Consider the following 24,574-nt stretch of genomic DNA (forward strand, 5'->3'; position numbering starts at 1 on the left):
TCCAAGACTGATTCCAAGACTAACTGACTGACTGACTCCAAGACTGACTCCAAGACCGACTGACTGACTGACTCCAAGACCGACTGACTGACTCCAAGACTCACTGACTGACTGAATCCAAGACTGACTGACTCCATGACTCCAAGACTGATTCCAAGACTAACTGACTGACTGCAAGACTAACTGACTGACTGACTGCAAGACTGATTCCAAGACTAACTGACTGACTGACTCCAAGTCTGACTGACTGACTCCAAGACTTACTGACTGAATCCAAGACTGACCGACTCCATGACTCCAAGACTGATTCCAAGACTAACTGACTGACTGACTGAATCCAAGACTGACTGAATTCAAGACTGATTGACTGAATCCAAGACTGAATGACTGACTGAATCCAAGACTGATTCCAAGACAGACTGACTGACTCCAAAACTGACTGACTAAGACTGACTGACTCCATGACAGAGACAGACAAACGTTTCTTGATTTTTCAACTAACCAAACAAAGACAAACTTCAACCAAGCATCTAAAACGGTCTGTGTCTGCCAGCTGGTTGGAATGTAGAGTAGCGGCAGGGGGGAGGACATCCTCCTTCTTGGACTTGAAATGTTTAAATAATGGTCTTTTTGTTTGACGGGCAGAGAGAGGTTTTTTTGCCCATTTTATTGTAAGAACGACACTTTGTGTTGAATTTTGGAGGGTGACGTTCATCTGGATGTAAGGGCAGTTTTCTCTCTCCTTGCAAGTATTTTTAATACTTTTATTTTCTAAACTTCATCCAGGACTTCTGGGTAATTATTTAAAAACATTCTAACAATAATCACTGCATTTAACTACAAATACGCCAATTTAACCTGGTTTCTAAATCTTCTTTGACTTGTCATCAAAATGATGCATTTTTTTTCCTTTTCTATCAATTCTGTTTTACAACACTGTAAAGTATCAACTAAAAGTCCAGCCATGACTGAAAAATTCACTAAGATCACAGGTTTAATTTTTTTTTTGACTCATGACATCATTATAAGTACAGGCTGTATTACATTTAGCCTAATCTTATCAAGTGAATCCGCTTTTTCTACTTTAAAAACATCCAAGAGTGACAAATACACTCATCAGTTCATACAAGTACTTACCAGAGCAATCCAGAGCACCAGGTACTCGTCGATAAAGCTATTAAAATACTGATCGAGGAACAGTAGCCCTGGCCCCAGGAAAGCTAAATCGTGAAGATTCATCTCACTTTTCGTCATATGTGCAACCTGTTGGAAATTTATTTACAGGAAGCATTACAAGCAAGAACGACGTTTTAGAAAACATCACAAGTGAACATATTTGTCTCACTCTAAATCTCTTACATTTGATTTTATTACATTTTATTAGCAACACTTTTAACTTATCTTTTGTATTTACCTCTTTACATTTATATATTTCATAATTTCTTCCCACCCCATATAACTTCTGGGTTAGTGCCAGCTTGGCTGCACAATCTGCTCAACGAGTCCTGAAGATATTTTATAAAATACATTTGAAACTTTCCTCTTTTTTTAGCCAAAGTTAAATATTTTAAGCATCTGAAGTAGTCAAGCGTGAATAAATATTAGTCACTAGTTAAAGGGGATTAATTTGTTCCAAGTGAAGCTCAACAAGTTAAACAGCTTTGCAGTTGTAATGAGTCGAGATGATTTCCCCTTTTTAGGAACCCAAAAGCAGCATTTTTCTCATTTCTCCCACCTGGACTGTACTTTATTATAAAAACTTGAGCATCAACAGAAATCACAGGTTGTTCACACGTTGCAACACGTGTCTAAGGTGATACAAACAAGATCAGTTACTTAAACTGGTTGAATCTGGCGTGGAAAACAGGAACAAGACGAAAAGATTAACTTCCTGCAGGTCTGTGGTTTGATGTCTGTGTGACGGTTTGTAGAAAGTTTTCTACCTATAATCAGATTAAACTCATGCAAACAGCCTGGTTTCCCTTTAATATATAAAAAAAAGATCCACTTACAACTAATTTATTGGTGATTTTAGCTGATACGAAGCCAAACGCCAGGATATAGAGACATGGATGTTTCTCGAAGAGCCGGACAGCAGACTTTTTGTATATCATTATTGCCAAAACTATAACTGAACCAATATGAAGGACAGGAGAGAGGACGCTGGTTCCCTGGAGACAAAGACAAAAGAGGGGAATAAAGACGTAAATATGACAGAAGAAATATAACAAAAAATAAAAGCGCAGATAACAAATGGGTGAAGTGTTATGCCTGCATTCACTCTCAACTACAAACTGATCATTTTGCTCTGCTTTGACATTAAACTTTTAGATCTGGTGGTAACGCGTGTCCTGAGTGATCCAGTCAGAAGAGAAGACCGACACGTCCCGGCAGAAGCTGAATCTTTAAATTGTGAGAAATCAAGTGTGTCCAGGACCACACACCAAGGCCACCGTTTCTTTAAAGCAACTACCCAAGAATGTTTTTATCTTCAAGTGTTTTACTGGAAGACACGTTTATAAAAGAACAGCTTCAGTCTCACAATGCATTATTAACAGTTAACCTATTTGTTGTGAGCTTTTAAAAACGGCATCAAATCGACTTAACGTTACGAAAGCTTTGATGCTGCACTTACAAACGGCCCTGCGTCAGAAATTTCTGCTCCTCAACACTAAACTGTGACGTCACACAGACGACAAATTGACCTGAAAAAGCATTTACAAGACAAATAAACCTACTTGAACTTGAATACGATGTTTACGTAAAACCTGGAAAATAAACTGCATTATAATTGGTTTAATGTAGTCACATTTTAAACAGACCTGAGTGTTTAAGCTCCTTTTCTACTCTCATAGTATCTAATAAGTAACTGAGCTTATACAGCTGTTTTTACAGATAAACCAAAATAATAATTGTGAATTAGGCTGATCTAAAACACGCTCAAATTAGGCAGTTTCTCGAATTACAAAATCAACTAGTGTTTAAAAGTTTAAGTGCACAGATATTTATTGTTCAACAACTGAAATCTGACTACTGCGTGAGGACAGATGTTAAAACCAGATGTAAACATCTGCTTAGAGCTGCTCAAATCACCCAGAATCCGTTATTAATTCACAAAAAAATGAGAGGAAGCAGAGAAAAGTGGAGACTTACAGCTATTGTGGATCCGTTTTTACCCACACCTCCTGTAAAAATAACTCTGAAGTAATTTGTGCAGGAGAAGATGGCTCCTAAAAAAGTGCCGATGGCAGGAATCATTTTCATCTGGATATTTAGGACTGGAATCTGCAAATCAAAACATTCACCAAGTAAACTCAGGGATAGTAACAAGCAAAGTACAAGTACTGTTATCATTTTGAAAACCAGAGGCTGTTTAATAGTTTCTGAGCACGTTCAGCATTACGTCGACAATAAAAGCAACATGTTGGATAATGATAAAAGCACTCAGATACATATTTTTATTTCAAATTAAACTACCAACATGGATAAATTTGTTTGTACCCTTTCCACAAAGAAAAAAACACTAAGATCACTGAACCAACTTGAAACTGACAAATTAGTATTAGTATGAAATAAGACAGAAAATCTAATAATAAAAAACTGAAACTAACTGAAGTATGGGCTATAATCAGCACCACATGCGTCTTCAGTCATGTAATTACACAGCCTGCCTATTTAAATGGTTAAACTGTTTGGTATCATAGTGTGCACCAAACTGAACAAGAACCACAGAAAGCTAAAGACAGAGACGCCGTAAGAGCTTAGAAATAAAATTATTGAGCAGCACGTTGAAGGTAAAGACTAAGATCATCTCCAAGCAGCTTGATGTTCCTGTGACTACAGCAGCACAGATTATTCAGACGAGTCCACAGGACTGTAGCCAACCTCACCGGACGTGACCACAAGAAGAAAATTCACGACGCATCGAAAAGACAAACAAAGTGAATCACAACCCAAGAGTCCAGAACAATTTTCAAAGGGATTAGAGGTGAACTCTGAGGTCCGTCAGGGTCAGATCGCAACATCAGTCTGTGTTTTTCTTAAAGGAAGACCGATGAGGGGGGGCACCAAATCATAAAAAAGCGAGACTGGAATTTACCAAAAATGAATAGAGAGAAGCTACAAAACTTCTGGGAGAATGTCCTCTGGAGAGATGAGACAAAACTGGAGCTTTGAGACAACAGGTTCATCAGTTCTCTGTTCAGACACTAAACACTGAGCCCACAGAGAAACACGGAGGACCGGTTCAGTTCTGGGTCCGCTTTGCTGCAACTGGTACAGTACGTCTCGAATTTGTGCGGAGTACGTTAAAATCTCAAAACCATCAAGACATTCGGGAGCAAAATGTGCTGCCCAGTGTCCAAAGTTTCAAATGCAGGTGATGGGTCCTCCAACAGGACGACGATCCAAAACGCAGCTAAAAACACCAAAGAAATCCTTTACTTCTTATATTTTTGTCAGTTTAAAGTTGTTTGAGTGACCAACGTGAGTTTTCCCTTCTTTATTTAACAGGGCACAAATTAATCTGCGTCTGCATTTTGCATAAAACAGTACAAAGATGCTAGAGCAGAATTACATGTGCATCAAAAATGATCAAAGATTTTTATCACACATTTATGACATCACTCTTATTAAGTCAGTCTGTAGGAATTAGAACCGTTAAGAATTACCAGTGACTGCCAAAAAGCAGATCCTCCCACGGCGGCCAGCAAATACATAATTATAATGAAGATTTGCACCTCAGTCACATCAATGCTGAGTGGGAGGAGAAAGCAAACAATTTATAGTGAGGATTAGTAAAAATCTTCCAGCACGATGTCATCCCACAGCCTTCCTCCACAACGCAGCTGAACATGGAGCCCGCTGTTTGGCACGAAGCACGTTTAAGTTTTAAAATGTTTGAAGAGGCGCACCAACAAATTAAGAATGGACTTTCTCCATGTGACTCCATGCAGGTCAGCAGCCATTGTGGAGGCGGACAGCAGCGAGCCATGCAGGCAGCAGCCAGGAGGTTTACCAGAACGTTCCACAGAGAGGGACCCACTGTGGTTGTGAGCAGCTGGATCCCTGCTAGACTGATCTGCACTTCTGTTATATCAAATCTACACACAGAGCACATTTACATTTACTCCACCTCGACTGCACATGCTACTGCTGCAGTTTAATGTAGGGAATAACACCGATGCATAACTATTTTATTCACTTAGACAAAACTTGTTTTTTTAACTGCCATAAATATTATTTATGTCATCATTTGATATGTTTTGTTTACATTATTTATTTTGAGTATTGCTTTGTTTGTAAGTTACATTGTGTAGGAACCGTTTTTCAGTGCTATGTTGCACTGGGGACAATTTAAGTTGTTACAACCCTAAGGCGGCGTGTGCGTCAGGAAAAGTTTGATGCCCTGCCTAAAGGTTTAAGAAGTTACATTGCTCTTTTTTTTGGTTGAAGATTTACTTTTGTTCCAGCGGACTCATTCCCTCCTTGGTTACGAGCGAGGTACGTTTATTTGTTTATGTTTTATTGTACACATTTATAGTAAATTTGTATGCAATGTACGAATATGTATATTTTGTACATTATGTATTTTGAGCAGTTCCACGGTGAATTTGATGACAATAAGTGCCGTTCAGATGAATAAATCCATCAGTAACAGAAGAACTATGGTGTCGTCTATTTCCTGGAGGGAGTGACATATTTAATGTCTTAATTTTAAACAAATATTTTGCAATACAGGGAAGAAAAAAAGTGTTTAGAGGCAAATCCTCCGTTCGTGAAGCTAACCAGTCCACCTTGCCAAACATGCAGGTAGTAGGGGGGAAATACATCAGCTATTAGGTCTAAAATAAAACTGCAGGTAAGTAGCCATAATTATGAAATTTAAGTAATCCAGTGTTTCAGCAATTCATAAATATGCATTTAAATTTAAAATAATATCTACATATTTCAACTTGTAGAAAAATGAATTAAGTGTAAGAATAATAGTGTTTCACTGCGTTTAAAATGTATTAATCATGGGTGTGTTATAATATTGTGCTTGTTGCAGAACAAGCTAAAACGTTGGTTTTAAGTTAAAAACAAATGTGGTGACATCTAGTGGCCTGAACCACCCATTGCAATCATTTTAGTACACGTTGCTTCTGTGTGTAAATAAATAAATACATAAATAAAAAACTACAGACTCAGAGTACAAAAAGAGAGGGGCAGAGAGGACAATAAGCAACATTCTTGGACATAAATGAGCCATTCTAAAGACGATGAACACAACCGTACTTCACAAAAGTCTCCACTAAAACAGTGCAAGTCAAATTTTCTTGTAAAAAGTGAAAGCAGTGGTGAACAGTTGTGATTCTGCTGAACCTCAAATGGTTGATTCACAACCAATTTCCCAATAATATGTTAAAAGTAGGGATTGCTTTTGTTATATTTCAATATAAAAGCGCTTCTGCAAGTTTATATTTGGGTAAATGAAGTAAAAACAGACAAGGTGAATCTTTTTTGTTGTTTTTGTTGGTGACTCACATGCCGAAGCGTAACGTTCCTGACACGTATGTTTGCCAGTGGGCACAGTAGAACATGAACATGCCAGCAAAGCAGCAGAAGAACATCCAGTCCGGATTGGTGCCCAGCTGCACTGCTATACTGGTTCCCAACACAACAAACACTGCAGAGACAAGCACATCAAACAGACCAGTGTTCAAATGGATCCGCGTTTTCTGAGACAAAAGCCTTACTCACACAGACAGAACTGATTGTGTCTTTGTTGCACACCATCTAATGTGTGAGCCACGGAGGAGCAATAATCTTATGGGGTCAAGCTGTTCCACCTTTGAGCTGCTAACAGAAGTTAGCACAAAGCAAAAACGACCTGTGTGTAAGGGAGCGTCAGCAGTGTAAAACACGCTGCTCTAATCAAAGACGCTGTTGACACGCAGGAGATTCTGCAGGAGCAGCATTTGTCAGCACACAGAAAAGCTTCTGTGCTGCTTCTGTTCCCTCTGTATAAATTACCACAGAGGAACCGCAGCAGCTTAACAAAGACATTGTTCATCACCTGTGGACAGAGAGTCACAGCCGTGGTCAAACAGCTCGCCCAGGGGAGAGCTGCTATTGGTGCGTCTGGCCTGCTTCCCATCAATGGCGTCCAATGACTGGTAGACAAAAAGACCCACAGCACACAATAGGTATGCCCAGAGAGGAGCCTGGAAGAACACACAATACAAAGTCGTGGTCAAAAATCAGTTTTTATTAGGTCAATTTATTTTTAATATGAACACTTACTAAGAATTAAGGCAACAGAAACCATTAAAAGACTTCATTTAAAGTTTAGTGAATGTCACCTGTAGAATAGTGCTCCTTAAGGCACTACACATGTGGCAATTTATTAATTTACAGCAGCATCTCAACCAAGAAAACCATCCATCCATCCATCCATCCATCCATCCATTATCTTTACCCGTTTATTCCATTTTGGGTCACGGGGGTCGCTGGTGCCCATGTCCAGCAATCACTGTGCGAGGGGTGGGGTACACCCTGGACAGGTCGCAAGTCCATCACAGGGCCACATAGAGACAAACGAGACAACCATTCACTCTCTCACTCACACCTAGGGACAATTTAGAGTTACCAATCAGCCTAACATGCATGTTTTTGGTCTGTGGGAGGAAACCGGAGTACCCGGAGAAAACCCACGCATTCACGGAGAGAACATGCAAACTCCACCCAGAAGGCACCTGGACCGGGGTTTGAACCAGGGACCTGTTCGCTGAGAGGCAGTAGCTCTACCAGTTGCGCCACCGTGCTGCCTAACCAAGAAAACCACTAGTTTCAATTATTGTTTGAAAACGCGACACCAGTTTCATAACTTATCAGAGAATCAGAGTTCTCAGAGAAAACAGACATGTTAAGGGGAACATGCAAACTGCAAACAGAAAAAAAACAAGCTGGGAGGCGATCCTGTGACCTTCACGCCGAGAGGTGACAGCTTTAACCACTACACCATTGTGCTGCCCCTTCGAGCATCGTTTAAGATAAAAACAAATGTTCAAAACCTCCTGGAATAAATTTTCTCTCTGCTCACTAACCTGTTCAGTGGCAGTTGGGCAATAGTACACAAGGACCAGGGTGGTGAAGACATTGGTGACCAGGCCAATGATGGTGATGAGGTTGGGAGCAATCCAGGAAGGGACCTGCCCCACCAACCATTCCCAGTACTTCTGCATTAAAGGCTCCAGCAGAGAGCGCCCAGCACTGCTGTACCTGCGGGACCCACAACATCCGGGTGAGGCCATGTGAAGTCTAGCTTGAAGACTTACCTCATGTCACGTTCAAGTTCAAGGTTCTTTAAAGTCATTCGCATCACATGTGGTACATGAGGTGGAAATAAATTGTGTACTCAAGGTCCCAGTTGCACCCAAAAACAGCAAAAATATAAAGTATAAAAAGAAACGGTATATTAGAATCTAAGATATATGATAAACGAACCCTAAACAATACAATAAAAGATCCAAGATATATGCCAAACACTAATAATGTAAAATAATACGGTATATTAAACAGCAGCCCAAACATGAGTCTGTAGTGAGTAGATGGGTATGAATGAATACAGCAGCATGGATAATCTAGCCAACAAAAAGGAGATATATACATTTATGTATTAATTATAATGTATAACATAATAATTAAATACAAAGACATACAATAAATACAGCAGGAATCCAGTACCTGTGCTCCTCAAGTCTCTTGAGCTGGTGTCGAGAGAGAGGGGGAGCGGGAAGCTCGATTAGTCTGCGCAGCACTCCGGGGGCCAGCCAGCAGGTCGCCTCCATGCCCATGCCTTGACCAGGGTCCTTGTCCCGGCCAAGCACTCGGCGTGAACGCAGACCCACCCCTTGCTGCTGCCCCGCTGTGCTCATGGAGCCCTAATGCCTGAAGGTTTTTATCCCCGACCGCTCTGCCTCTGCCACTGCCCCGACAGCGAGACTGGACGATTCCTGGGGACGAGAAACCAATGGTGTTCTGTGAAAAACATCTCGTTTTCATTTGAAAACGCTAAAGAAAAAGCGTAATTTGACACAAAAAAAGGCAATAAATGTGTCAGTATTTTGCTCTTCAAATGCACTAGCAAAAAATACCGTCTCATTTAAAATGTAGCTCGTATTAGAAGTTTGTCATTTAAAGATATTTTAGGAGATCAGACGAGTCAACAAAGAGCAGCTCAGTCTCTGTAGGAAACAGGTAGTGTGTGAACGATTGTTCCGACATTTGGAGACTATAAAATGCATTAAATATTCAAAAAGAACCTTCAAATCCAAAAAGCTTACTTCTTACCCACAAAGCTCTCAACAACCTAGCTCCATCTTATAATTGAGACTTTATTGTTCCATATTTTCCTAACAGACCACTTTGCTGTCAGACTGCAGGCTTGCTTGCGTTTCCTAGAGTTTCTAAAAGCAGAATGGGAGGAAGATCTTTCAGTTCTCAGGCTCCTCTCTTGTGGAACCAACTTCCAGTTTCTGTCCGTGAGGCTGACACATTGTCCAGTTTGAAGACTTTCTTTTTGAGAAATCCTATAGTTAGGGTTGGCTTGTGATGCTGCTATAGGCTTAGACTACTAGAGGACAAACTGACCTTATTTCCTTAAATGAATTGTTAAAATTGAATAGTTTTCATCTGATATTATTTCTATCTTAACATGTGCTTCTTGACCTGCCATTGTGTATCTATTCCTACCAAACCCAGCCGGTCGAAGCAGACGGCCGCTTGTCCTGAGCCTGGTTCTGCTAAAGGTTTCTTCCTCATGAGGGAGTTTTTCCTTTCCACAGTCGCCTTCATGCTTGCTCAAGATGAGTCCAATTCAAAGCAGTCTGCTCCTCAGATAAATAGTGTTAACTTGTTATATATAAACAAAGAGTTACAGCTTAAGACTTAATAGACATAATTTCTTTATAATAATGCAATTGAGAGTGATGTGTAAAACAGAGTTGGTATATATTTGTGTAATAAAGATAAAAATCTGTATCCTTAGCAGTGCTTCTTTGTCAAACCTGTAAAAAAAAATGTAAATGAGTCCTTGAGTCTCATTGAGACTAATCTGTATAAATAAAAGGTAGAATGAATATTTGCCAAAACATTTGATGAAACTGCAAACTGAAGTTAATTACTTCAACTAAAGCAATCCCTCATTTGAGGACAAAGCAGAAGACTTGGCCTATGAAGCTAAAACGTCACATTTTCATAATCAGTGAAGTCAGCATGAAAACTCCAGACAGCTCCACAACGTGTCACCATGAAGCACTTCATGTACCACTCACAGGAATTCCTCAGAGAGCGGCGCAAACCCAAGGAAGTGAAGAGGAAGTGTATTTGTGTTCCTAAACTACATATTCAAACCCTCAGCAACACATGAACCGCTGACAACCCTTAACAACCAGTCGTGTTCTCCAGCAGCACTCTTTCTCTTTCTGTTAGCTCCGCTGAGACTAGCTGCACAGGCTGTGACGTCAGAGCAAGGAAAAGTAGCAACGCAAGATTTGGCTGTTTAAATTGTTGTAAATTAATCTATTCTCGTCAGCTTATCGTATCTACTTCCACTAAGAATACCACAGCACGTTAAATGTAATATATAAATAAATAATAGGAGGTTCCTGCGGCTAGCCTAGCTTGAGCAGCCGACCCCACAAACAGCTAACGTTAAAACAAACTGACCTGCCGATTTAAGGACGCGAGTCGCGCACAGTTCAACAAGAAGCTCGGGTGTTTCAGTCCGGCAGCTAATATCTCCCGTCCGTGGGCTTTCAGATTAACTGTGCGCGACCTGAAACACCAGAGCGGTGTTTGCAGATGCAAGGAAATGTCCACGACCCGGCGTCACTGGAGTTGACAGAGCTAGCTAATTATCGTTAGCTTTCATGGAAATCTCGCGAGAGTTTCCGTTAGGGAAAATTACCCTGAGTGAGATCTTCCAGGCAAACAGCTCGTGACGCAATCACTTTTCTGAGTTGGTATCTTCAAATAATGATAATAATAATAACTAGAAAGTTCCTGGAGAAACTTTGACGGGGACTGCCAGGCTGCTGCTGATTTAAAATTTAGATTTTACAGTACTGTGTTGGGGATTGCTCTCAGCTATCAATACGCCAAATTCCTCTTTGGAAGTAAAGAGGGGCGATTTATTTTTTGCGCAGGAGCCTAGATGTGCAAAATTTGGTCAGAAATGGTAAATATGAAAAACAATTCTGGGCAAAAAAAAAAAAAAAAAATCAGAAAATACTGTTTGCTATTATACAGTATTTAGCAAACTAATGATCCAAAGTTTCATAGAATGCAGTCTCTTCTGATATAAAAACCAACAGAAAATTCACAAAGGCTACATTTTATTTGGCATTAACACAAAAAAGAAAATCCAGAAAATTAAAAAAACTTCTTCTTAAATATAATGTTTAAAACTGAACTTGCACACACTTATCCTGATCAACAAAAAGTCCATGCTCAATAATCCAGGTTTACAATCCAAAAATTTTCAGTCAGGTCATCTGGTCATCTCAGAATCAGTTTTTTGTTGTGTGTTTCCTTGACTGATGAAGCCTTCTGGATGGAAGGTGAAACGTTTCAGCACCAAAAAAAAAAAAAAGAAACTGTCCAGATGACCTGACTGAAAATTGTTGGATTGCATACCTGGATTATTGAGCATGGACTTTGTTGATTTGAACCAGTTTGACATGACTGTCAACGAGGAAGACGGACGGCACCGGAGGAGGGGGCGTGCCAAAGAGACCGTCTTAGCACCAGCAGAGTTTTTTCCACTTTGGAGTAAACTGTTTGGGGTTTAGTTGTTGTGTGCTTCCTTGACTGATGAAGCCTTCTGGATGGAAGTTGAAGCATTTCAGCACAACAACAACAACAAAAAAAACTGTCCAGATGACCTGACTGAAAACTGTTGGACTTATCCTGATCCTTTAGTGCAGGGATGCCCAAAGTGGGGCCCGCGGGCCAAAGTTGGCCCACCAAGCTGTCATTATTATTATATTAAAATTTCCTTTGAAGGTAAGTAAGCTAAGTAAGTAAGTAAAAAAGTAGTGATCATGCACTTAATACACTTATAAATCACACATAAACCGTTTAAAAGTAAATTATAAATATGAACTGGCTTCAGTGGTGAATTTAGCTTCTTTTTGGGGGTGCTCAAACACCCCTAAATTTTAACTCAGCACCCCTGAAAAAGTAAGAAACCATCATTATGATTTTGTAAGGAAACAGTTCTCAAACCTTTGATTCACCTAAATATTACTTACTGCTGTTTTTCTTTTACATTTTATGCTTTTGTTGGATGTAACTGGGACCCTGGTGCACAATTTCGTTCCACCACATACACCACATGTGATGGAAATGACAAATAAAAAACCTTGAATCCCTTGAATATTGAATAAATGTTGAATAAACGTAGAATAAATGACAACAGTCTTAAACGGGCCAGTAAAATCTATGATTTATTTTTTATTTTTTTGCAAGCGTCCCGCCACCTGTCAATCAATCCAGTAGGCATGTCAGCAACTGGCCAGTCAGCGACCTCAGTTTGTCCTGGAGTGATCGACCCTTACCTGCAGAGCTGCAGCGGTGTTCAAATAAAAACACTTTGCAGTCAGAGAGATTTCAATAATAACAGAGTTTACCTCTTTTGTTTCATGTTACTCTACTGTAATAAACCTTTGTAAAATACACCAGAATGCAGGAAATGGCATCTATTTATTCAAAATTCTCTGCCGTATAAGTCGCATCTACTATGCTTCACCGCTGACACATTGCGTTTGTTGTGCGTCACCGCTGACCACCCGGAAACGTGGGTCGGTGTCGTGCCAAAGATCAATAAGCTGTAAGATGGCGGCCGCGGAAGCGTGCATGGGAGGACTTTAACAAGAATTTAACAAGATCAAGACTTAAAAAGAATTATTTGTTTGCTCGAAATTATAGCAAAGGTGTGTCTCAGTTGAACTTTTCCTTAATAAATGCACTTTAATGGTCAAATCAGCTGCATTTCAAAAGCCAATTCACGGCTGTGCGTGCAGAGGGAGGACTCGCTGTGCATTTCTTCAAAATTTACCAAGATAATCACTTACAAACAATTATTTGTTTGCTTGACATTATAGCAAAGGTGTGTTTCAGATGAACTTTTCCTTAATAAATGCTCTTTAATGGCCAAACTGGAGACCGAGATGGTGTAGGGGCAGGGCAAACGACTCAAAACCTGAAGGTCCTGGGTTCGATCCTCGGTCATTGCACATCTCATGGTGTTTTTGAGCAGGACACCCTATCCTCAGTTGCACCCCGGGTGCCCGCCATAGCTGCCCACTGCTCCACCTAGTGGTGGATGGGTTAAAAGCAGAGAGACAATTTTGCCTTTGTATGGGAACATATGATGATGACAATAAATAACACATTATTATTAAATCAGGAGTTCCAGAGCGAGAAAATGCTGGCTTTGTATGGCAAGCCAAGTGTCTCATAAATAGCCACTTTTACCTATTAATGAGACACTTGGCTTGCCATATTAGTCAAGGGCCCTCTAGTGGCTGAAAATGGTAGTGTTCAATATTTTCTGTGTCAGAATGAATGAAATCGTCAGATCTCAGCCAAAAATTGGGTTATAAATAAGGGGGAAATAAATGTAAATAAGTCGCTTCGCCCTAAAAGTCGCAGGGCATGTTACTTTATGTAAAAGGTGTGACTTAAATGGCAAAAAGTGAGGTAATTGCTTGGCTCTAACACACAGACTTTAGCATGATTATTTACAACACGTGTGTCTATTTAACAAATAAATGAGCAAACTTCACTTTTAGAGACTACTGTAAGATGAGACAGATAAAGAGCAATAAAGTATGCACAGTTGAAGATAGTGAATTGCTCCAAAACAGGAATCAGATCATAGAGAATTATGTTTGTGCCCAGTGGAACCAGAAGAAATATGTACCTAAACAATTATTTTCGAACCTAGTTCAAATAATTTTTAGTCCTCGTCAGTTTTATTTTATATTTTTTCCTCATTCGCTCTCGGAGAGCCCTCATATCCCGCTGAGAATCTCAGGAGGATGCCGAAGATGTATACAACTGGATTTATGATAATAGGTTTCCTGATTTTTGGAATCGGCTGGTTCCTGGTCTATTAACATACAAGAAGACAGCTGCAGCTAATTTGTCCCTCGTCAGGCTGCCTGTGAAGGTTTGGTTCGTGCTTTGAGGACTCAAAATCAGCTGATTTACAAGCTAAACCGTGATATGGAAGTGATTTTTAAGAATCGCACGCCACCTGCAACTTTGGGACTCGCCAGCATGTTGGAAACAACCTTGGAAAAGCTCTTAAGCACGGACGAGGAGAACGCACTCTAATCTAGCCATTTTGGTTCTTGACAGTATCAGTAGGACTCAAGGCTGACAATAAAAAACAGTCTGCCTCAAGAAAATCAACAATTGTGGTTTATCTGAATCTGACTCTCCAGTTGGATTCGAAAACAGGCCGACTTATCATATTTCTCCTGGGAAACGTGTAAATTAAGGAAAAGCTTCGTCTATCGCACCCAACCCGCTAAACTAACTAAATGCAGAATGTATGTCAAACAAAAGTATGTTCCTCAAACCTTCTTGCTGCAAAACTATAACTCCATCGGAACAAATACATTAATTACAGATGAACAAAGTGTTGTTGGCTACTAATATCTGTGTTCTGAAGCATCTGCAAAATTATCAAATACAAAATAAGCATTTAAAAACATTAGGGAAAATGTTTGGGAATGTTTGGTCAAAGTTTATGGATGTTTTTAACTGCTATGGCTGAGTGTCAACTCTGCCCATGAACCATATGTTTGGGTTGAGCTGGAAGAGGAGCTGGGTGAGGCTGCAGCATGCGGCTGTTGCTCCAAGGACACCTCCCAGTCTGTGAGCTCGACTGAACTGATAAGTGAATAAAAACAATGTTCACACACGGCTCGTGGCAGATTCTTGTGACTTGTACTTCCTGTTTATCTACTTTGTATCTAACCTGTCCAGGAAATCTGTCCTCGCAAGTAAAAACCAGTTAAAATCTTCTCCTGTCGCCAAGTGCAGCTCCTTAAATGAGATGAAGCAGGAATATTTTTCTCCAACAGAAAATAACTTTTCATGAATAACATTTGTATGTATTTATTGCTGATTGAGAGTCTTGGTACTACAGATCATGTTGGTGCTGTCCTATAGGCTTTTATTTTACAAAAAAAAAAGAACACAAAGTATTTATTTTTTATGTACAGCTTTTGTTTGTGCATCTGTGTGGTGTTAAGGTTCTTCCTCCAACAGATGAGCCAAGTGAGGGTAAAAGAAGTCCCTCAGGACGTTGTGGACCTGAGCAGGCTGGGAACTCCCTGCAGCACGGACCAGCACCGGATTCAGAGCCGACTCCAGGATCTTTGTGGGGCTGAAAGCAGCCGAGCGGGCCTGCGCGGTATGGAGTCCTTCAATGGCGCTGGAGAGCCAAATGAGCCTCTTCAGACTCTGGATGTTTCGACCACGGTCGTGCATCAGCTGGTGTTCGGTCACGGCCCGGCGGCTGCAGGAGACCAAACAGAAGTCAGAGCACTGCCTCGCAACAGATCTCCAGAAAATAAACAGATTATTCTAAAACAAGCTAAGATTTACTTATCTTTAAAAAATAAAATTAAAACAGTACACAAATAACAATAACCACAATGAATCCATTAACAGTTGCATAAGAGTTAAATTTTAAAAAACTGACAGCAGTCAATGAAAAGATGTTCAGCAGTCTGAGGTTGTCTGATTTTGTGCAGAAAATACATTTTTAATAATCTGAGCTGATGTCCGGACATCCACAAGTCCCGTGAGTAAAGACAGATTCTTCTAAGTTGTGCAGAATAAAAATGTTGCCCATTAAATAAATAAATAAAAATAGTGATTGCATGCATCAGTAAATCTAATTATTGTTGCTGTCAGAAAAAAATGGGTCTAATAAAAAAAAATATATATATATTTTTTAATGTTTTAGTATCAATTAACTCTACTGCCACTGTTGACTGTCTGAAGTTTTATCAATCAATCAATCAATCAATCAACTTTATTTATATAGCACATTTTAAAAACCACAAGGGTAGCCAAAGTGCTGCACAATAAAACAATAAAAACAAACAAAACAATAAAAACATACAAAGCATACACAAAGAAACATAAAAACCATTCACATACCAGTTTCACAGCAGGTGTATTAAAAAGCCATAAAAGATAAGATCACGTGTTAAAAGCCAAAGAATAAAAGTGTGTCTTTAAAAGAGATTTAAAAACAGGAAGAGAGGAGGCCTGTCTGACACTCAAGGGTAAAGTGTTCCACAACCTGGGAGCAACAACAGCAAACGCTCTGTCACCTCTGAGCTTCAGCCTAGTTTTAGGGACTGTCAGCAGCAGCTGATCAGCTGATCGTAGGGATCGGGGTGGACAGTAAGGCTGAAGCAGCTCAGACAGATATGGTGGGGCAAGGTTGTTCAGACATTTAAAAACAAACAGCAAAAGCTTAAAATTAATTCTGTAGTGCACAGGGAGCCAATGAAGGGACGCCAGGATGGGAGTAATATGCTCGCGCCTACGAGCCTGAGTTAACAGGCGAGCAGCAGAGTTCTGCACAAGCTGCAAACGAGCAAGAGACGTCTGGCTAATGCCTGCATACAGCGCATTACAGTAGTCAAGACGAGCTGTGATAAAAGCATGAATTAATTTCTCCAAGTCAGGTCTTGCTAGGATTGGTTTCACTTTTGCTATTTGGTGGAGCTGATAAAAACTTTTCTGAACAACACTGCTGATCTGTTTTTCAAATTTAAAATCAGACTCAAACTTCACCCCCAGATTGGTGACACAGTCCTTGAGATAAAATGACAGTAAGTCAAGATCTATGCTGGGAGAGGAACGGCAACTTGGTCCAAACATCATAACTTCAGTCTTGTTCTCATTTAGACTAAGGAAGTTAAGAGAGAACCATGCCTTAACATCATTAAGGCAGTGTGTAAGTTGTTGAACTGTGTTGTTTTGTGCCATGGGAAAATAGATCTGGCAATCATCAGCATAAAAGTGAAATAAAATGCCATGCTTCCTAAAAATCGAGCCAAGGGGGAGTAAGTAAAGGGCAAATAAAAGAGGGCCAAGGATTGAGCCCTGGGGAACACCATGTGGAAGAGGAGCAGTGGAAGACATAAAATTGTCGATTTTTAAAGATGAATATTCAAGAAAAATTGTAAAAACAAGAGCTTGACCACACAGAGTTTTATTGATATGGTATTTAAAAAATATATAAATATTTTTTGAAAAATTCAGTTCTTAGAAAACACAGTTTCTTCCAAACATTGACAACATATCACTGCATCAGTGCTACCTTCAGATTAATAAGATATTTATCATCTGAGCACTGATGCATTCCCATACATCCTCTTCATTCTTTGTTGCAACCTTTACGTAAACGTCTTCGATTATTTCTTTATAACTAAAAACTAAACATTCTGAAAAGTTTCTGTGCAAGTTGTGTTTTAGAAGTGATTTCAGAAAACACTTCAGAGAAGTTCAATTCTGCATCAAAGACAGAACAAACTTTCTTGAGCTAATTTATAAGTAAGGAGGCGGCGGGCGGTGTGCAACTCAAAGTATTTTGTTGTGCACACAATTTCACATTTACATCACATGTTGATGAGCGTTTAAATGATTTAAAAAGCAATGACTTTGTTTTATGGTTGCATCTGAATGCTCAGTTCCTCTGCAAACAGAAAACAGAATCAAATGTGGTCTCACTTTTCATTCTGTTGACTCCGGACGGTTGTCAAGACGAAAAGGACCATGACAGCAAACTGCTGCGCAGACCGGTGGGATATCTGCATCTTCTGAATAAAGAACAAGACAAAACAAAATAAAAAATAATGGACAAAAATAAAATAAAGCTTCTAAGATATTTGCCATTCATTCATTGCTTTGTTATTCAATTAATCACAAATCAGGAGCCACACGTGTCTACTGCCAATATTTATTTAAAATAAAACGTATTCGCTCTTGATTTTTCTTCATTTGTTGCACAAACCTTTGCCGTACATCGCCCTTTTTTTAACATACAAGCCTGTTGTAAATGCAGTGAAACTTTTTGCACAAAAATGTAACTAAAGTTAAGATTCAAAACCCAGCTTTCTATTTTTGAATCGTCTAAATGAAAAACGCAGACCAGATGTGAACCGTTTCCAAATCTGAAGAAAGGAAATGATAAATCAGACCATTGCTCTAATAGTTTAGTGAAATATCTGAAAACACATAAAGATCTCTGCTGTGTTACAGATGTCTGTATGTGTAAGGATGGCACCTTTTGCTGTTTCTGTTTGTGTCTGTGTTTCCCTAGTGTTTCCTCGTCAGTTTAATTGTTGCCACCTTTGTCTCGTCACACCTGCTGTTTGTAATCACGTCTTGTCTTGTCCTTGTATATAAATCTCCTGTCCTGTGTTATTCCTTTGTCGGGTCGTATTCGTTTGGGTCTTCATGTTTCCTGCGTCTTGTGAGTTTCTCCCTGAGCTTCCTGAGTCCATGTAAGTTTTTGCTGCCACGTCAGCTTATTGTTTTGTTACCTTTTTATTTTATCATTAAACATATCTATTTTTGTAATCTGCCGAGTTGAGTCCTGTCTGCACAACTGGGTTCGTTCCTGTCCAGCTGATCCTGACAGTATGCATTTATTTTAAACAGTTTACAGGGACAATAATTAATCTCTGTTTCTGTCATTAATCTTCTTCTGTTTATTTTGATAATGCTGATGCATACTAATGCAGACTTTATTCTGTGGTAATGAAGCAACATCCACCCACCCATCTTTACCCGTTTCTTCCTTTCTGGGTTTCAGAGGTCCTAAATAAATTTAACTTCATGATCGTTTTAGAATACTAGTTCAAAAGAGGCAACTCCACTGCTGGTATTTTACTCCTAAATTAATTGAGTACAAAAATCGACTTTTATTCACTGGATTCGTTTTACTAGAGCAGATTTATTGCAACATATTCACTGTAAAATTAACAGCAAAGGGCTCGCTGGCAGTATTTTATCATTACTTACAAGACAATTTGTTTATACCGAAAGTAAGTTGATTGATCAGACTCCTGGACACAATGTTAAGTAAAAAAACAAATTAAATTAATCTGGTTTTCCAAAGTTATTTTCAGTGACTGTTGTCCAAAATTACCAATTTTACTAGGAAAAGGCTTCATGAGGGTGACAGAACTGATTGATGGGTGAATAAATTGTCATATGCATAAAATCAAACAGTCACACAAGTTTCAGAGCAGCAATTAAACTCAGAAGCTGAGAAAATATAAACCCAGGTGGAGGTACTTACGGTGTCCCAGTTGGTCCAAGCTGCTCCTCCGATGATTCAACTTTAAACTGAAACCTGGTTCGAACCTTCAGACCTTTTATAAAGCCCTCTGACCCCCCCACCACTATTTAGACCGCCCACATACTAAAGAAAGAAAATTAAAAATAGATCGCCTGGTTTTTGAATGAAAGAAACATCAGCGACTTCATCTCTGACTTTTGTCCGTGGTGAGGAATCGTCCCACATTTTTCGAGGGTTATTTGTGTTACTAACCTGATCCCGAACAGACCAGAGTCCGTCACTCACATGCATTCTTCATGCAATCAGGTGAAAAGAAAGATCCAATTCAGTCGAGGGATTATCATTCTTTTATTGTCTGGTTTAATCCTCCACATTCCTTTAAGAGAAATCCTGGCACCTGAGCCAACAGAAGAATTAGGAGAAACGACGCTGATTGGTTTTATTGACACGGAGGACGAAGACACGTTGGATGAGTCACTGCAGATGAGCTGAACGTCAACGTGGTGCTTCGGCTTTAAACTTTTCTCCATAGTTAAGATGTTTGTCACCAGGAGCTCCTTCACCTGAACACTAATGAATCTAATTGAGCTGAAGCCTCTGGTTGCCATGGCAGTCGCCATTAGCAACGGTCGCCTTGACGACATCCTCCAACAGAAGTTTCTCTCTGGGAGGAATGGACGGCCGACAGAAGCTCACAGGCACATGGCTGCGGCAACAAATGATTCAGGTCATTAAAGATAAAAAGGATGAACTGGATATAAAAAAGTGAAGATGGGCATCAAAAAAGGAAAATGTCAAAGCTGGAAAGACACAAAACAGAAGAAAAACAACATTTAGAGACCTAGAAAGTTCCTGGAGACACTTCGACAGGGACGGCCAAGCTGCGGCCATTTTTAAATTTTGATTTGACTGTACTACTGTAAGAGTTGAGGTTCGCTCTCGGCTACCATCATACCAAATATTATCTCGTTAAGGCAACAGATCAAGAGTTATTGTCTTTTTTTTTTCTTTTAAGCTATGGTGGCCATCTTGGATTTTTTAAATTTGGATTCATTATGTGATGGGGAACATTCTCAGCTATAACCTCACCAAATTTCAGCTCTGTGTAAAAATAGCTGAGTTAAAGCCATTTAAATTTAGCTTTGGTGGTCATCTTGAATTTTTTATTTAAATTTAGTATTTACTGGGCATTACTCTCAGCTACCATTACACCAAAATCCACCTTAATATCTCTAAAATGGCTGTTAATCTATAATGTATAGATTGGTGATATTGTTAATATATTTTTTTCAACTCTCAATGTTAGTTTTAAACTGTATTTCTTAATATTATTTTATTTGTTTCCACCCTTTTTGAGGCACCTGGGGATTGCCCCATCCAAATTTCATTGTAATTTGCAGTGACACTAAAAGTTATTCCACGATCTCCATCATAAAACTAAACAGAAGTTTCCATGTCTGCTACAAAATGAATTAAACACATAACTTGTCATCTCAAACTAAAGTGCCATCCTTTAGTATTACATGCTTGATGCAAATGTCATTTCAGGTTTTAACCAGGCGTATCTAAAACCACTTGTACTGTCTGGCTTGTGTAAGTTTCTCTCTTCATAAAAAAACTAATATGAAATGAAGAAGTTGACGAAGCTGAAAACTGGTAATAAAACCGAAATTACTTTCTTTGTGACTGCTGACACAACTTGGTCCTCGGTGGTCTCATCTTGTACTCTAGTTGGACACATTGACATTTGGCACCCATAAATTGGTAAATCCCAAATTGCATGCTGGCGTGTTTTAGCTTCTAAGTTCACTTTTATTGTTGCATCTGTACACACCTGTGTGCAGATGGTGGCAGCAATGTCCCCTCATCAACAGCATGGAAGTTCAATAACTTAATTAAATTGTTTTAATACTAATGTTTCTCTACTAAGTTTTTTTTAAAAGCTACTACATTCAAATTTTCAACTGAGGTCTGAGGGTGAACCTTACAGCAGAAGAGGGCTGACTAAATAAGGATTTGTGTGGGAGGATAATATTCTTGAGGCATTCACATGGCCAGTTTGCCTGCAGCATTTTTATTTCTTTCATCTTGGATTAAATTTTGTAATTCCTCATGTTCTTTTGTTCTGAAAGCATCTGCAACCCCAGAAAAAGAAACATGTGAACATCATAGCTGATCACAAATAATTATCCTTTTTTTTTAAAGGTTTTATTAATGTTCATGTTTTTGTCAAAATGCATTATATTTTGTTATATTACTGCGGTGTAATTTTTTATAATATATTAAATTGTGACAAGTTATTTATTGGCAATAGCATTTATACAAAATAATTTTCCTTAAAAATAATATCTACATTGCAACAATAGAAGAAAAGTTGAAGAAAATAATCTTAAATATTTTTATTTTGGTGATTATTTTATATTTTATGTTTTATTCTTAACTTATTTTCACGTGATAACAGGGAATGTTGAAAGGCTTTGCAAAATAGTACACTGTATTGTTAAAACCAGAAGTGTTTATTTTAATTTTTTTTAGCAACTTTATGAATTTATTTCTTGGATATGTCGCTAATGTTATCCCTTCATATAGACTTTTCCCTCTTTCAACCTTACGCCTATTTGAAGTCAGTAAAACAACTCCAAAATCGAGTTTTTAGAAAAATATCTGTACAGTAAATGATTTTTACTTTTTGGACGACAAATCCCATGATACACTTCGCCGTCTGTCGTCATCTACCGTTGACTGCCTTTCAGTGACGTAACGCACGAGCCGCCGGGAGAAGTTTGAAAATAAACGTGAAACTTTTTTCTCTTTCTACTTTTAGAGTCAAATTCGATCAACTTATTACTTTTCTACCACGCTTTGGGGGAATTTAACAAAAATAAGAATCGAAGTCGACAGAAAGAAGCAGAGGAAGCGCGTTTTCAGGTGAGTAAGGTTAAAAAAAACACTAAACTCTGCTAGCTGAAACTGAAACATGAGGCTGTTTCTGCCAGATTCTCCTCACACTCGCTGAGCTCCGCTTATCTTACCGTAACACTAACACTAAGAGATATGATGGAGAATCCCGAGTGCACACTTTTTAGTGAACCGGCAGCTGAGCTCAGCGACGGAACCGAACCGTTCGGATCGGCGGTTGATGAAGCAGCTGTCCCAACTGACTGCAGGCCCACCTGTTGGTGCAGAGTCACAGCCTCTCGGGGCTGATCTCAGCTGTCAACATCTCTGAAACAACCTGCAGAGATGAGCCACGCTCGGACAACTCATGGTGAGGTTAGAGAGGAAGCTTCCTCCGATTCAAACACTTATTTTACTTTTCCCCCCAACTCAAAGCAGCAGTGATGCAACGTCAACGAATGCAATATAAATAAATGTGCCATATTTAAAAGTGACTTTCTTTATAAGGGGTCTGCGACCTTTGCATTTAAGAGACCGTTTTATCATCTTCTAAACAAAGTTTGCATGAATGCACTTGACTCGTAAAAATAAACTTGATGGATTTCAATTATTATACTATACATTAAAAGACTGCAGTTTATGTTGCGTTGTATTTGCATTGCTTTTTAAGTGTTAAGACAAAAGAGAAAGCACTTGAGTCCTTATTTAAATAAATTTCAGTTCAGTTTATTTATAAAGCGCCAAGTCACAACAGAAGTCATCTCAGGACACTGATCAGAAAGTGTTTTGCTCATTTAGAGTGAGATAATTAAAACACCAGACTACAGTCTAATGTCATAAAAAGGATGAACACAAATGTTCAATCTGTTGTTGGTTATTTATTTTAATTTTAAATAGAAGATCACAATTTTTATTAAACTACCTGGGCGCCTGTTATTAGAAGCATACCTTTATTTTTATTTTGCACATCGTTATAAGCAAGTAGCTTTCTGTATGTCTGTAATAGCAATTAAATAGGTTATAAACGTTACTTCATTTTCATTAATCCAGGTATAAAATCCAACAATGTTCAGTCAGGTCATCTGGACGGGTTCTTTTTTTGCTGAGACGTTTCATCTGTCATCCAACGGACTTCTTCAATCTTAGGAGGCACCGAACAAAACTGATTCTCCAGCAACAGCATAGTGGAAAAAAAAAACAGTTTGCTGGTGCTAAGATGCCTCTGAAACATTACTTAGGTTTATGCACTTGTTATGCAAACCATGACTTTTATCAGACTTTTATCATTAAATTATTTACAACAGGATAAACACAGCTTTTTTTTTTTATCCAGAAGTACAGACAGTAACATATTTATTACACATATAAAATTATTAGCTACAGTAAGTGAAAGTTCGTTTTACCTACGTTGTTAGTTTTCTGACAAAATATTAGCAACATGCATTATTATAAAACATGTAGCTATACTCTAATACAAAATGTCTGTTGTGCAGATGAAACAATGCTTTCAAGAAAGTTGATTGAAATTTCAGGATTTTAACTGAAACGTAAATTATCAAATTATTTGCTTATAACTTTTTACTGTATAACTCGAGCACTGCATTGCTTTATACTTGTTCTGCACTCTATTTTAAGTGAACATGTTGCACATTTGATTAAATTTTATTTAACCAGGCAAATCCCTTTTATATCACAGATCTCTTTTGTAAGGGAGGCCTGGGCCTGAACGCAGCCCAACATGCATGTTTATTTGCATTTTACTTCACTGGATTGATCAGATCTGTTTACTTGTTACTATTGAGATTGAGTGTTTACACCTTAATACACACATTGTTCCAGTTACCCACAGTTGTTTACCTTGTAAAACCTCTAGATTTCTTGGTTGATCCAAATAGAATAAAATTACCATTTTACCAAAGTAGAGAAGAGTGAAAAAACCAATGCAGGAGAACTGTGTTGTTGTTTTTAGCCCCACTAGTTTATCTTCAGACTCATGAGACGTACCCCACCCTGAAGTCTGAAACCATTAGACTGAGCTGTGCAAAATACAAGTTCAAACATGAATTAAAATTGTCACCGTTCAACCAGCTGCAACAGTAGTGTGCATAAATATTACAAACCTAATGAGAAACGTGGTTGTGTTTTTTTCAGCAGAGTGAGATATTTTACTAATTTTAGGCGCGTTTTAAGATTCCAGACAACATTCCAATGTTCCAGAAACGTTGCCTACAATACTTTAAAATTCTTACAGTTGCTTTGTTTTTGTCATGCTCAGCCTTAAGAAGTTTT

General features: G+C 38.8%; 3 protein-coding genes across 3 annotated transcripts in view; 1 reads left to right on the forward strand and 2 right to left on the reverse strand.

Moving 5' to 3' along the window:
• Positions 1-10,871, reverse strand: part of cept1b (choline/ethanolamine phosphotransferase 1b) — an 11,620-nt gene extending 749 nt beyond the window's left edge. Inside the window, exons 1-9 of the mRNA XM_037679681.1 lie at positions 10,711-10,871; positions 8,728-8,996; positions 8,088-8,262; positions 7,058-7,205; positions 6,526-6,667; positions 4,671-4,755; positions 3,154-3,285; positions 2,013-2,171; positions 1,138-1,263 (exon numbers count right to left, since the gene is read on the reverse strand). Of these exons, the coding sequence (XP_037535609.1) occupies positions 1,138-1,263; positions 2,013-2,171; positions 3,154-3,285; positions 4,671-4,755; positions 6,526-6,667; positions 7,058-7,205; positions 8,088-8,262; positions 8,728-8,918 (1,158 nt within the window). The 5' untranslated portion in view covers positions 8,919-8,996; positions 10,711-10,871. The remainder of the gene's footprint in view (positions 1-1,137; positions 1,264-2,012; positions 2,172-3,153; positions 3,286-4,670; positions 4,756-6,525; positions 6,668-7,057; positions 7,206-8,087; positions 8,263-8,727; positions 8,997-10,710) is intronic.
• Positions 10,872-15,283: 4,412 nt separating this feature from the next.
• pth4 (parathyroid hormone 4) lies at positions 15,284-17,900 on the reverse strand. Its single transcript, XM_037679682.1, has 2 exons — positions 17,812-17,900; positions 15,284-15,577 (listed from the first exon to the last, which is right to left on the reverse strand). Exons 1-2 carry the CDS (start codon positions 17,895-17,897, stop codon positions 15,307-15,309), a joined length of 357 nt encoding a protein of 118 aa, XP_037535610.1. The 5' UTR covers positions 17,898-17,900; the 3' UTR covers positions 15,284-15,306.
• A 2,060-nt stretch (positions 17,901-19,960) lies between these two features.
• LOC119412860 (DDB1- and CUL4-associated factor 1) overlaps positions 19,961-24,574 on the forward strand; it is a 34,437-nt gene continuing 29,823 nt past the window's right edge. The window contains exon 1 of the mRNA XM_037679896.1: positions 19,961-20,098. Coding sequence (XP_037535824.1) covers positions 19,961-20,098 — 138 coding nt within the window. The remainder of the gene's footprint in view (positions 20,099-24,574) is intronic.

Source organism: Nematolebias whitei, chromosome 7 (genome assembly GCF_014905685.2).
Source record: "Nematolebias whitei isolate Nwh7 chromosome 7, NemWhi1, whole genome shotgun sequence".
NCBI lineage: Eukaryota > Metazoa > Chordata > Actinopteri > Cyprinodontiformes > Rivulidae > Nematolebias > Nematolebias whitei.